General features: G+C 40.7%; 1 protein-coding gene across 5 annotated transcripts in view; it reads left to right on the forward strand.

Annotated features, from left to right (window-relative positions):
- LOC105456175 (protein scalloped) overlaps positions 1-15,611 on the forward strand; it is a 153,723-nt gene that overhangs the window by 50,066 nt on the left and 88,046 nt on the right. For 4 of the 5 annotated variants that reach the window (XM_011700017.1, XM_011700021.1, XM_011700022.1 and 1 more), the window contains exon 2: positions 15,474-15,554. The exons of the other annotated variant lie outside the window; for it this stretch is intronic. In XM_011700017.1, coding sequence (XP_011698319.1) covers positions 15,518-15,554 — 37 coding nt within the window. In that variant the 5' untranslated portion in view covers positions 15,474-15,517. The remainder of the gene's footprint in view (positions 1-15,473; positions 15,555-15,611) is intronic. 5 annotated transcript variants of the gene reach the window in all.

The following is a 15,611-nucleotide window of genomic DNA, read 5'->3' on the forward strand; positions in this document are numbered from 1 at the left end:
ATATATATATATATATATATATACTCATAAATCGGCACGACTCGGTCGTTTGCAATAAACTCATGGGTCTCCGCAATAAGGGACGTCGACCGTTTTCGACGGAAAAGCACAGTCGAGGGTGAAGGGTCGTAATCTATTCTGCCACCCTTATATTACGGGGGACGATACGTTCGTGACGATTGCGACCCTCCCGTCTCTCTTCATTTCGCAGAAATCGTCGATTAGTCCCGTAAAATTCCTTCTGAAGATTTTACGCCGCTTCCGAAAAATCCGATAAATGGTGCATGCGAGGCATTATTACTTTGGAACGTAACGACAATCAAAAGAACTTCAATAATTCTTTGATTAGCGAAAGGGGGAAAAGCGCGAAATAAATGTTTGTTAGTTACATGATATTTAAAAGAAATTACAAATCACACACAGATGAGAAATTCATTAAATTACAGAACTTTTTAATTTCTTTTTTTTAAATATAACATTTATAACATTTTTTTCACTGTATAATTTTAAATTGATTCTCGTTTTTTCTTCTTTTCGTTTTGCTAACCTCAGATTTCAGACCAGAATCCGCAACGGAAAGCAAAGGGGTTATATTCTCGCCGACGTGACTTTATTGCTGCCGCGAATAAACGCCGCGGAACGTATTATCGATCGCCAGGCTCTCACCTCGTCGTGATCCTGGAAATCCTGCCTCTCGCGGAATTAATTAAGGTGTGAAAAATTTTGTAGCTTCCCTCCGAGAGCGCCTCCGTTTCGCCTCCTACTCTTTCTCTCCCTCTCCCTCCCTCTCTCTTTCTCTCTCTCTCCTCTCTTCCTTCCACCTTTCCTCCCTTTCCCTTCTCCCTTTTACCTCCCTCGTCGTCGAAGGAATTTTCAAATATTTCCGGGCAGACGCCCGATAAATTCTCGGCGTTGGAAAATATTTCCGATAGCCGACCGACAATCCGCCCACCTTGGCCGACCTCCTACGCGAGAAGAGGCTGCGGAGCGGTCCTGGGAGACGCGCGTACACATACGCGCGCGTGCACGTATGTGTCAGTACGTCGGTTCGAATTTAAATTTTACCGTGGATAAGATAAGTCGCGACAGCGCCCTCGGAGTTTTCTTTCTTTCTCTCTCTCTCTCTCTCGCGTGAATTTATCTCGCGAAAAAGAGCAGCCCTAAGTAGATACTTAAGTGTGCGTGCGCGTACGTATGTAACGTATGTACATAGGCGGCCCGCGCCACTCGAGCGAGACTCGTGCGAAGGATCAAGGATCTCTCCAGCTTGATTTACAATTCCATCCTTAACACGCGGCAGCTTCCGTCCGCGTCCTTTGAAGCGGGGCGCGTCTTTGTCCCTTTGGCGCGAGCTCGAGCGGCGTCGAATTTTAAATAAATCTCGTGTCCGCTTTTAGAGCGCGCAGGAGCCCGACCCGTCTTCGAAATCTCGGAGATACATATAAAAATATGTCGTCGTGGTACTCGAAATATTTCTCTTGTATTTTAAATGTTACTCGGGGAAAATGTATCAGCCGGTTTGCTGAGTCTCATCTCCTCGACGGGATTTTCGGCGGGTGGAAATTCGTTTTTACTTGTGGTTTTGGAAATGTGTGCTGAAGAATACAAACGCATCTTGTTGAATTTTTTCAAAGAACAGTTTTAATTTATTGCAAATCAAAGAATTAAGAAAGAACTAATTATAGATTACGATTGCATTTCATTCATCTGAATTTGTTTATTAAATTCGTTAACTTAAGCGATATTCGATTATATTGTATTACTCCGTTGACATTCTCGTTTAAATTCATTGGGAAAAAATTGATATTTAATCAATTATATATGGAGACATTTGATCGCAAGAGATTTTATCGTATTCTTAAAATAAATATTTATATGTGTTTATTAATTCTTATTCAAAGATTGCCATGCAACAATTTTCCCTGTTGGAATCGATATTGCGTCACATTTAGTATTACAAATAACATGATAAATAGATTAAATATCTATCGCGTCGCGCTCGTTACGCCGCACTCGGGTATAAACTGATACGCGCGCGTTCATAAATTAATTTGTTCAATGACGAGGTTTTAATATCGATGCGTTCATCAAAATTCCCAATAACGAGCGCTCATTACAGCTGATTTTCTTCCACTTTGTGGCGGCGGGTTTGTCACGTTTTGTAATAACGCAAAATAAATTGGGTGTCGAGATAAAGCGCATATATTACAAGAGGCGTACAGAGGCGTAACGTCTCTCGTCGCGCGATGAATCACTTTCTACAAAAGTGTCGATCGTAATAATATTTCACACCGTCGCTCGCGCGCATATAATAATCGCGCGCACATCGCCGTGTGTGCACGACCTCGTCGATCACACTCGACGCTACTAATAATCGCCATCGCAATCATAATACATCTGGGCAACGGCGTATCCCCCTGCATGAGCGGGGGATCTGCATCCTCGCGCGGCTAAATTTAATCGCATACGCCATCGCATATTGTATGCTCTTCGGACGATTGCAGCGTGGCAAATGAATCACCCCGGTCGATCGTTAACGTTTTCTTCCGCCGTAATCACGGTGGATCGGCCCTCCTTACGCCCTCGTAATCGCGTGTCGTTGCGTGCACGTCTGCCCGCCGCATTACAATATAATGCATCGTGACTGGCGCGATGTTGAAATAAGTCGCGCGCGGAAACGATCGATCGTAAGGAAAATATCTATTACGTGCAATTGACGTCTTTGACGAAGAAGAACAACGTACGTGCACACACATTAGGATGATTCAATTTAATTTCAATTTAATAATTTTTATTATTCTAATTGATACCTCGGACTGGGCTCGGAGAGAAGGGATCGCGAAGAGATCGATTGGTATCGATTTGAACATCGCTTCCTCGGTTCGTTTGTATAGCGCTACGTGAAGGCATATTACGCGGCTCCGCGAATTTTCGCTCCCGGTGAAACCGATTCGAGCGCGTGATTCACGATTAGCGGCGTGGCTTCACGCACGTGTTCCTGGCGCGCGTCTCCCTTCCTCTGGCGTTCGGCCAAACTGCGTGATAACGTCGCCGTCGCCGACGCCGTCGTCGTCGTTGTTGTCGTCGGCGGCGGCGGCGGCAGCGTCGCCGTGCGCCCGTCTTTCTCGGCCTTAATTATCGAACCCGATGCGTCGTCGTAAATTCACGAAAGTTCATTGCCGCGGTGCACGTAGGTGCAGCGTGAATTTCCCAACGATTTTCAGATTGCGCGCAACCTCGCGAATGTGCTGCCGTGACTTTATCTGCAACCTGCAATCTTACGGGAATTTGCACGGAATATAAATTTCCTCGAGAAACTGCCGTTCCCGTAATTGTTTACATACGTTGCACTTTTGTCGCGCGTTAATTCATGGGGCGTATCGCGTCAGTTTAGCGGACCGACATTGAAACATGTGACAATAATTAACGCACTTAGATCACAGGTGTCTCCGTGCAGAAAAGTGTATTATTATTTCATATATACCACTCAGATGGAAAACGCTATAAATTTAATTTTCTTCGTAGCAATGTGTTATTTTGGCTAACGACCTCGTGCTTATTATACTCATTATTTATAATGGTGAGATTTATTGTATGTACAGAATCTGTGTCAGATTTTCCACGTTTTCTTTTATCCACAACTTCTTCGAATTGGAAGAGACTGTAATGCTTTGTTGAGATAAAATGTCGGAAAATTGTAATTTAAACAATAAACTTTTTTTAAATCTTTTAAAAAATTCTTTGTAGAAGAATCTGAGAATCAATCTTTTTACGACATATATATGGAGATTAGAAATATTATTTTAATGTGGAATAGAATTTGAACAAGACATAATAATATAGATATCGATGGCGAACGCGGATTCATCAGTCGACGCGGTCGACGCACATGATTAACTAGCGGTCAGACGGATGTGGTGGAAGGGGTCAAATGTGGGGAAGGGAGGAGGAAGAGAGAGAGAGAGGGAGAGAGAGAGGACCGTAAAGCTGGTTGCTGGTGAATAGGATGGATGCACTTGGGGCGGGAGTGGTCAGGGATCGAATAGAGGGAATTAAAAGTAATCACGCTCATATTTACGGCCGGGACGGTCGCGTCGACCGCAAAAATGCGACTGCACGCGAGTCGCAGGTGCACGCGCGTTCGAACGAGAATCGAGGGTGTGCAGCGTCAGAGCATGAGAGAGGAAGAGAGAGAGGAAGAGAACGCGGAGGGCGAAGACCGCGTTAGTCGTGCGTTAACAAACGGTGAATGCCGAATAGACAGTGAGATTCGGAATCCCCAAAGGGACAAAATACAACGGATTCGCCGGCCGCGGGGCAAGGCTCGCGGAGAAATTTTCCGAGCACCGTCTATGCGCTAACGCAACATGCCATGAATACGAGGCGCGGCTGATAGTTGCTTCGGCGCTCGTGCTGGAAATCCGCTTCTGGGTCGGCTTTCGTAGATAGCTCTTCGAGTCGAGCGGAATTTTGCTCTCTCAGCCGGCCGGCGTTTGCGTGTCTAGTTTGTTAATCACGGATCTAATTTCTCCTCGGATGTTAAACGAACGGGTCTTGTACGTTCGAGCAATTTCGTATATCCCTCCCGTTTTCGTAGCCAAAGGCGGAGTTATTGACAGCCGTATTTACGTATTATGATGATACTTTTACGCTTATTATAGCGTATCGTACGCGAAAAGCGTATATCAAGATTGAATTTAAAATCTGAGAAGAATAATAAGAGTTTGTCGGAGGCCTTGATCGAAATTTACTTCCGTGTTCCTTATTTGTTTTACACTTTGACAAGTTCGATAGTTTTTAAGAGAGATTAAAGTATTATTCAATTGACTTCTTCCGTCGTCTGTTTCGCGAAAGAGAAATTCTATCTATTATACATGTGATCTGCATTCACGCACGACATACCTACGTTTTAAAATATTCTCAATATATCATTAGTCAGCTTTCTCTACTTCGGATATGCAAAGCCTTTTCATCACACAATGAATAAATGATTACAAAGCTTCGAATGGGCAAATAAAATAATTCGATAGAACGACTTTGACGTTCAGGAAGAAGCTTCTTAATTTCAATCTCTTCTTTAAAAATTCCAAATTCATGGAGTTCTTTTTCTATACTATTTTAATCGAGACATAAATAAATAGGATTGCTTTAGGCTCGTCTCTCGGAACAATCGTTAAAGCGCGATTCACGGGTCGCGATTGCGAAATCGCGGACTGCTCCCAGTTACAATTAACACGAAAGTTAGATGTCACCGGCTGCATTCGTGTTGATTATCGCGGTACCGAGGTTGATTATTGCAGCGCGCGCACGCATTCGCGTTTTCGGTCTCGTTCCGTATAACGATTCTCCGGATCCCAACTCGCGCCTCTGTATGCACTCGCGCCACGCACACGCGTGATCCCGCCGGAGAGTTTCACGATTACATATCATTATTCCGCATGGCTACTCGAGCTCCAACCCCGAGTTATGTTTGCAACTAGATTACCGTATGCGATCCTCCTTCACTCCCCCCTCCTGTCCCTTTCCCTACCAGGCGCGTGTTGTACACCACACGCATCTCTTCCGGATCTCCCTCCTCCACCCCTTCCCTTCGCAACTCATTGTCGCCCTGCCTGGTTTCACCGTTTCTCCGTGCCTCGCTTTTACTCCGTCTTTCATTGCCGTTTCTAATTATCCGCCGAGTCCGCTGTAGCTCACACTCCTACGGTATGTGTTTTTGACATGGACGATGAAATTTTATTGAATCAAATATTATGCTATTGCTGGGAATCGTAGGTGTAACCGATCTTCGGAGAAAAGCTTTCGCGTAGCCGCGCAATATCGAAAATATGAATATCGCGGTGATCTCCACAACGGAGATCTCAATATCGAAAATGGCGAATAATTTTTTTCAGCGTCATATCGTAAATGATGTCTTTGGTTCTTATTCATGGCGGTGAAAAAAAATTCGTTCCACAATACCGCCGGAAAGAGAGGTTTATTGGCGGGGCAGATATGCAATCTGCGCGAAGCGCAAAAAACGAAATCGCGCGCGAAATACCGATCTCAAAGCGGCATGTTTATCACGAGTGATTTTTTTCGACATGTGCACACGACCACGCTTGGCTTTTAACTATATAGTGAGAAAAATAGGCCGCACAGATGTTCAAGGAGTTCATTTACCTTTCTTTTTTTTTTAAATACGTGATAAAGATTTTTGTGTATATTAGAATTACTTTTGAATCAAAATATTATCCATGAATATTAGTATATTATTTATTAAGTAAAAAGATAATTTTAATTTTTAGTTGGACGGAAATAATGATATCCGATAATTATTTCTCGAAACTCCTTGCCCATAAATTCTTTATTGATAGAAAAATTATGGATAAATAATGAATGTTACGTACATCGATTAGTGGATTTTAATCAATTCTGAATATTCACGAAATTTCTAATTCTAATTACATCTCTCCACGTAACAACGTAACGCCAATGGTCGGGACCGATCGCGCTCATTGTTTAGTATACTCTACCTCTCGATCATTATCGTACATCAGCGAACGTTATGTCGATAATACAAAAGTCAGTCGGCAGTCACGCGAACGGGCGATTTGATATTAGCTTCTGCGAACGTTGATGCCGGGAATCTCGATACATTGTGTATAGATTCGACCGTGTGTCAATTCACGCATATTATTCGTGTAAACTTCATATTCGCATTCTCGATCCGGTCGACGCGAAATCTAATTAGAACCAGCACGAATCTTGATTATCACGATTTGTAGATTGGTAAAAAAATCTTGCGTACTTTTTGAGTTAATTCAAAAATCTGACTCGTTTTTTTTTTAAATAAACGTGCAAGCGCTCATGTAGAAGTCCATGCAATTTATAACCCAGAGCTTGTGATTTTTTTTCCTGGATAATTTTAGAAATTAATCATAGATAGCAGCACAAAAGATTGAAGGAAAGTTATTTTGTCCGTTTGTCATAATATAAATTAGCAATAATAAAAAATGTAAAATCATATATAAATTATTATATTTTATTCTTATACTTCTTTTGTTATTTAATTTTAAGTAATAACATTTCATGTTGTATATTATGTTTAATCTTCTTTGTTATATAAATTAAATGCTCGAGACTTATTTCATGTAACATTATATATTTATTAAATATATATTTATCTTATATTGCTTGTAAAATCTATCAGATTTCCAATATGTTTTCAATGAATTGCCCTGGATTTGTTCACGGTTGTATCAGAGGGAATTGTATTCGGGCGGGATTCGACGAAGGGAGAGATGCGATCGCGGTAGTTGCGTTGATGACGCGGGTGGACGGAAAAGGCGCGCGACAACTTCTCCACGGGTTATAGAGTCACGGGGGAACGACGCGACGTGCCTTTGGCTAGCATCGGAGGTTGGAGTCGCCACTATTAGATTGAGGTTCGGCGGTGGGCACGGCAGCCGCCGTCGCATCGGTTTACAATATCGTAAATCGCTCGCTAACCAGTTGGCCCCGCGGTATGCTAGGAATTCGGCTGGTACTCTGACTCTCTCTCTCTCTCTCTCTCTCTCTCTCTCTCTCCTTCTCGCTCTTTGGCCCAATGCTATCGCTATCTATCTTGTTCTATCCCTATATATGCCCGAATTGGGAAGATAGAGAAGCAGAGAGACGGCGAGAGGAAGGGGGGGAGAGAGAGAGAGAGAAAGCAGGAAGGAGAGAGGTAGACAGATGGAGCGGACAGAATACTCTCGACTCGATGCGCCCGAGAACGTTGGCCGTGCATCGTTCGCGAGCCGGCAGGATCTCGGATCCTGGCGGCCAAATTCACTGGTGGCTGTGCACACTCCGCACTCCATCCCCGTGTATGGCAACCGCGTAAAGCCTCGCGCTCGCTCGCGAACGCTTCCACCACCGGCTGCTTCTTCGTGCTGCCTGCCTGCCTGCCTGCCTACCTTGGCGACCGTCGGCGACGGCCGTGAGCATCTCTCGATAGCCGGCGTCGCAACGATTCCATGCATACCGCTCGCGATATCACAACAGAATTAATCTGCGATCAATTCTTTTGCCGCATGGAAAAAAAAGATAAGCAAGAAGATATGTAATATTATTTATCTTTTAATGAGATCAAGAGATATCTTGATTATATATTTATATTAAATTATATATAAAATGGTGAATATACCTAATGGGGAAGAGAGATATATATATATTTATATATAAAATAGCGGCCTGAAATTGGATGTGTTTGCTGCTTTTAAGAGGAAAAATATTGAAGCGCGCAAAATACGCGCTTGTAATATCCAGCACCGAAGTGGTACGTAACCATCTGACCTGACCGGATTTAACATCCCTAGACGCATTTCAATCGAGGCCGTGCGGCTTTCGCGAATTAGTGCGCGGCAAATAGACCATCAACGCAGAGCAACTCATGCGATTACGCGCCACCGCCGTCCACCTCCCCCAGATATATATACACGCACACGCGCGCACACACGGCTAAATTACGTTATTATCTGCGTCAAGGCCTGCTGTCGAGATGCGAACAAGATGTGCGTCTGTGTACTGCGGAGCGTCGTGTGCATGTGTGTGTGTATGTACGTATGTATGTATTGCCCATTGCGTCATGCGCCAGCGAGCAAAGCGAAAATTTTGCCGCGCTGATCTGCCCGCGGGCATTCCCCCGCCATTCACATACTGCGATCGAGGGTGAGGTTCGTCAAAGCGGCCCGCCTCGTATCGCTCGGAGCGTTTTAATGGGACAGCCAACCAGTCATTTGTACGAAACACCATTTGACCGAATTACTATTTCATCTGAAAAATTCTAAACTTGTATATTCGATATAGAACTATACTACTCTCCTATTAATCTACATCCGCGCTGTGTTCTAATGCTCACCTGAGCATTACGATTTCGTTCTTCAAATAATGCAAAGTACATATTAAACAAGAACATCTGTGTTTGCGTTGAATTATTTGCAAGGAATTGAAATATTCCATCAATGAGTCTTTGATAAATTTAAAATGCTGATTTTTCTTTAACGAAAATTTCTGTCATTATTTGGTGACGGTGGAATAAAATGTTTCGTAAGTTTAATTCCGAGAATGCAATTGAATCGACAGTGCAATTGATTTCCAATTTCATAATAATTTCCTCTGAACAAAAGTTTTAATTGTGTCTCACATACACGTCTCAAAAGTTTAATACTTAAAATTGAATACATTTTTAATATACTTTATATTTTTAATAAGAATGTCTTAAATCATTGTTCTAAATTTAATAAAAATTTAATCATTTTTGCAATCTGACAATGCAATTTGGTTTTACACATTTAGATTTATTATGCATTATAAAAATTATAACTCATGCAGATTGCTTAATTGTAATAATTAAGAGCATAGTTATTATCAACTATGTGTATACATATTTAATGTGACCAGACGTCCCTTTCGAGGTAAATTGTTCTCAAATATGTGAAAATATGAATAATTATTCTTTTAAATGCTATTATTGTAATTATTTTTACATCTATTCTATCTTTTCCTCTCAACATAAAATTGTCCGCTTCAAATTCGAAAAAGTATGTGATCATATTATGTTATAAAAACAATTTATCTTTTTCATAAAAGAAATATTTCTGTTCTTAATAACTATTTATAACTATTATCTCTTCTGTTAAAGAAGAATCGTCTCCAAATCCTATTATTTTCACACAGTTCGCATATACTTCCCAATGCTTTGGAAATGCATCGCGAAGACTCCAAAATCTCGCACACTCGTATACCTCGAGCTCCGATTGATTCGCTTTCTCTTTCGTTTTCATCCTGCATGGGTTCTCGCTTCCACGCACTCCACACAGTTATAATATCCGTTATGGAGAGGTACGAGAAAGGGAGGGAATTTTGGCGAAGGGGGGAGGGGAGGGGAGAGCGCGCCCGAGAGTGAGACGGTAACGAGTGCCCCGCCATTTTGAAAGCGCGGGAGCACGGCATAATTACTGCCTTTGTTTCGAACAATTTATATTAAAATGGAAAGCAATCTGCATTTGCAAATTAAATGCGCGCCGCGCGCTTCCCGTCCGCGTTCGCCGAGCTCGAGCCCGGGCCGCGAGGGTGAGGCAGAGCGAGAGAGAGAAAGAGAGAAAGAGAGAAAGCGAGAGAGAGGGGTGGATTATCGTGATGAAGAGGAGGTGGACGGGGTGGTTACCGCGGGCGGCTCGTGTAAAATCAAGCGGAGGCTTCTGCTGTGTTAATTGCGCGCTGGTTATCCATTGCTCTCCGCCATTCCACGTTGTTTCGCGATACCACCGGCCACCTGAAACCTGCCCTGCCGCGGAACCGAGCCGCCGCCGCCGCCGCCGCCGCCGCTCCCGCTGCTGCCGTTACGTCAAACGATTAACGGTTCATTCGCGAAGAACGGAATGGCGATCGATGGTTTTCAGAAGAGACAAGCACGAAAGATCTTACGAGTATATTTTGGCTAAATGATAATCGACAATCAAATTGAGAATCTTTATCGCAAAAAAGAAATCTGATATATCATTTTTCCTTTCACGTTCTTTAATAAAACTAGATATTATAAAGTTCTTAAAGAGAAAAATAATATATAATTTAAAATTAAATATATTTTATTGTAATGATACAAGAAAGAATAAAAAGTTTAAAATTAACGATATTAGAAATACTTAAATAAAAACTTGGAATAATCGTTTAGACAAAATAAGGTGGAATACAATAGAACAATTTTCAGATTTCTTTTTCTTTGGAAAGTTCTTTTTACATTGAATAGAAAATTTTATTCGTTGTATAAACGTTCATTCACTGATTTCTTCTCATAAATTTCATCTCATCTGTCTCATCTCTCTACGTCTGAGACACGCCTGTACGCGCTGAAGTTTTAATATTTACGAGGAATGTCGACGGCTAAAGAGACACAGGCGGAGAGAGGAAGCGTGCGCGCGCGGAGACTGCAACTCACTTGCCGATGCCGACTAATTAGCGGTCTGATCGAGAAAGGCTAATGGAGGTCGTGTTCAAGTCACGGAACGTTTCTTGACTCCTGCCTCGGTAGTTCACGTTGGAGGTACACCTAAGGTAGTGAGTGTGTAGTGTGTAATGAATGCCTGCATCGCGATCCGTTATACAAGTCGAATACAAGTGTGTAAACGTGTAGCTCGCTAATGGCGAACGCGAGATCTCCGCCGCTGGCTGGTTGTTCACTCTCCGCAATTTCAGTTTAAATCGACGCGGCAAACTTAATAACAAGCAATAATATTTGCTGTGTAAATAATTGAAAAATCGCGAAAAAGCGTTTAAGCGCTTTCGTGAATTTTTCATCTTGTTTATCAGTTCTCGTATTCTCTGCCTTTATTTTCTTCGTAGCATGTGTATTTGTGAATATATTATCCCACTAATGTTGTAAAATGTTTATTCTCTTAAAAACACATCAGAATGCTCATCTAGATGACCCGCGGACGACATTTTGAAATTATGCAGCAGACGTCTATTTTCGCAAACACGTCGATGAGTTTAATATATAAGTGATTCCTCGCGTTTGACACATCCACGTCATATCGGAATTGTTAAATAGTTCTATTTTATCACGTCAACTTCCGTCAGTCCTAAATATTACACATCTCGTAAGAGAGATACCCGGCAGGAAACGGCAAAAAAAGGCCTAAATTATCGAAGTGAGCGAAATGTCATCGCCTCGACGTCTTCGACCGTTTAAGGCGCGAGATTCGTATCAGCGTGAGACTCGCGATATTACGACGTAATATCTCATTAACCTTATTGGCCTCTTCCTGGGCTCAGATCTATACCACGGATAATAATAAATACACCTCGCGAACACCGTAAACAGCTTCAAAACGCTTCACGCGATAGTTTACACGAGCACCCGGCCTCACCCCGCAGCTCTTCTTTGTTGACCCAATACATTCCCGGGATTATACGGTTTAAGGAACCTCGCGTGCATGCGTGCACGTATGCACGAATATGCAGGTGCACTTAGCTTCCTGATGCCTCGGGCGCGCTTCACCCTCGAGATTCCTTTCCGCATAGAGAGGAGGAGCGTTCCTTGGGACCTTGCATTCTTTCGCGGGGACTCGGCTTTATACGCGGCGAACTCGTCTCGTTGTGTAGATTTTTCAGCAGTAGTTAAAAAAAATATATATGTAAAACATATACATATATATATATATACATAAACGGGATGCGGCGCATGCCATAGAATACTTCATTTCCGGAGCTAGAGCGCATTAAAAAGAAAAAAAATCGTGTTTTGCTGGCTCGTATTTTTCATATTGATAACAAGAAACAGAGATATAGTATATGTAGAGAAACGAAAATCAAGAGATGTTATGCAACATTATTTTATCTTCTCCGCATTTCGTTTTTTCCCTCATTGAAATTTGAATTAGATTCTTCATTATTTGAATTATCGTGATGTGAATAAGTTACAAGGCACCGAAAATGAACATGTAACGAGTAAAAATTGTGACATTATGAAGCAAATCGAGTCCAAGCATGGATTTTAAATACTTTATGCAAGAATTATAACATGTTTTTTTTTCTGGGATAAAATGTCGGTTAGTGATGTTTTGTAATCGATTGCCGTTGTCGGATTGTCGTTGGATCAACGCCGTTGTCATGGGAATATTCGCGTATTAATTACTGACAGCGAGATTTGGAATGGCGCACAAAGGACGTAAAAAAGAAACTCGAGTTACGCCCGTATAGATATAGGCATACGAAACAAATAAACTTTTCGGCGCTCTTGCGGTGAGACCCGTTACCCCTTTTTTTTCTTCCTCTCTCTTTCTCTCTCTCTCTCTCTCTCCCTCACATATTTCTACCCGTTTCGGCCGGTTTTCGCCATTGTTGGTTCTTCCGCGTGCAGTAGCTTTCCCGTCGCAAATAAACTACTTTGACGCCGTTGCGGTGAGCCGTGTCCAGAGAGATATACGTTAACAATGAATTCACATTGGTGCGTCTGGGAAACGTTCGCGAGACCATTCAGCGCGTTTTCCGTTAGTTTACCGTCATAATTGCTAAGTTGCATAGAATCAAGAATTAATGCACGGTAATGATTATGTGAAACAATTTCTCTGCTATTTCTCTGTTGAAATGATTAGCAAAACTTGCCTCCCATACGTAACGCATTTCATTTCTTTATACGTGCAGTTTATCGTTTAACGATTGTCCGTATGGATTGCGTGACTATATGGATTCACGCCGATATTCTAGACATTCTGTAAATACACGGAAAAGCAAGCAATGCGTCGAAATAAACGAGAATTGACACATCCATGGAATGCCTCTGATTTAAAGGAATATTTCCGATGCCATGTATACATGGAGATGTGTGTTCCAGAAAAAAAAATCAACTATTCGTTATGCTGTTCGAATAGGCGGAACTGAAATTGCAACAATTTCACGTGTTCGTGTACTATTTCTATGCTGAATATTTTTCGAAAAATTCGTCAAAGCGATGAATTATTCCGCGCCGTTCGTTTTTTGAACTGCTGCGAGGAGAAAAATAGGAAACTGCAAAGGCCAATGGAGCGTAAATTTGAGTTATTTCGAGTTGAAAGATAAAATGTGATTTGTTAGAGAGAAGTTTGCAATATTTTGATGGTATTGAGATTCTGCACTTTTCTGTATATTAACATTCAAACGATATTGTACGGTCTTTTTTATTTTTATAACATTCATTTTCTATACATTAAATTTGACAGTAATTTTATATTATATGAATTTCTTTGACGCTAACTGCAATTAATACGAAAGAAAAATATGAAATAAAATAGATACTCATTGTACGTGTCAATTTTATAATTAGTATACTTATTGATGGCCATATTTATTAATTGACTTTATTTATGTTTATATATCTTTTATTACTATGCGTCAATAAAAATTTTATAGAGGCAAAAATGCCATTAATCTAGTTTTGATATTAGAGATTTGGGTAGATTTAAAAATTCTTTTCTGTGCTACGTCTAATTTATTGGGATTGAAAGTCCGATTTATGCCAAATCGTTTTTACAAATTCCTGATATTTGAACTCCTATCGTTGATATATACATATAAGCTGCGTTAAAGAGCCTTAAACATAACTCCGTTTTCATAAACTCTTAAAACTCTTTCCTGGCTTTTCGACCTGCATGACTCGAAAATTTAGTCTAAATTTACGTATATATAAGATAATTAATTTTATATTTTATTTGCATTTTATTACAGTAATAAAATGCTGGAATCGTTATTTTATTCACTGTTCTTTTCATCAGCAAGTTAAATTCAATGTTTATTAAATTTAAATATATATAAAATATTAAATATATCAAGCGACGCGGTAGCGTCAGATACCAAGTATAATAAATATATATATATATATATATGTATGTATGTATGTATGTATAAGTTAAGAGAGACGAACCAAACATAAGTAAAAGAATAAATGTGAATCAAAACTATTTATAAGTTGTAAGTTATAATTAGTTACATACCTGTGTGTGTTTTATATATAATATGTGTGCGTGTGCGTGTGTGTGTGTGTGTGTATGTGTGCGTGTGTGTGTGTGTTTTCTTTAAATAAAATAATTGCGAAATTTTATTTTCTCCAGCGTACAATAAAATCTCATTTCAACGTGTATATATACCATAAACGAACGGTCGATTTTGTTAATTAAACGAAATTAAACGAAATTACGTTCATCGCCCTGCGTGTCGTTTCGAGGTAATTCGAGGGGGATGTGTGTTTACACACATTTGTGGTAATGTATGCATGCGTGCAGAGGCTGGAGCTGTCTCATTGCTCTCCACGCTTTCCGAAGACGCTAGTAAGCGTAACCGCGAACGGTGAGTCGCGACTGTTGCTCACCTCGCAACTTATAACGCGCCGATTTCACCACAGAAAACGTTGCACGTGTGAAAGTTAGGACGTCCGGTCTTTTCGAAAGAAAAACTCGCACGCGGATATAATTATCGCGCTTTGCTTCGGCGGATTTTCAATCGTAAATCGTACCTGTTCGGCGAACAAAAGAAAACTTTGACTTCTTTCTGTTGAACATATTTTTTTTTTTTATTTAATATTACTAAACCAGTTAAAAAAGTTTTTCAGCGAAAAAATAATTATTCGCTGAAATTAAATTAAACTAGTCGCAATTATATATCGACAAAACTGTTCAGATGTTAATAATGATTTTTACTGTTTATTTATGTTTAAAATGTAGATTAAATTTATTATCTCTCTGCGTAAAACTAAATTAAACTGAAAATTGCGAAATGTAAGAGATATTATTTTTGTACAAAATTACAAACGTATAGTTTGTAATTTCATAGATCTCTTCATACAAAAATGCGCACTGAATATCCTTACCATATTTTTGTTTTAGCTGTAATATTGTACTTTAGTGAACTTTCGACAATCGCCTAACACGATTTTTACGCCAGTCTATATGTGACGATCACTGTCTGCATTATAGGTGTACCCACGTCGCCGTCATCCTGACCTGCCCGAGAAATCCTCATGAAAGACTGGGAACTCAGTACTCAGAATAGCATCGGTATCGTAGACATTTCTTTTTTTATTTTTTCTCTTTAGACGGCCCACTCTTTAAAAA

This window comes from Wasmannia auropunctata, unplaced genomic scaffold, assembly GCF_000956235.1.
Source record: "Wasmannia auropunctata unplaced genomic scaffold, wasmannia.A_1.0 LD335737.1, whole genome shotgun sequence".
Classification (NCBI taxonomy): Eukaryota; Metazoa; Arthropoda; class Insecta; order Hymenoptera; family Formicidae; genus Wasmannia; species Wasmannia auropunctata.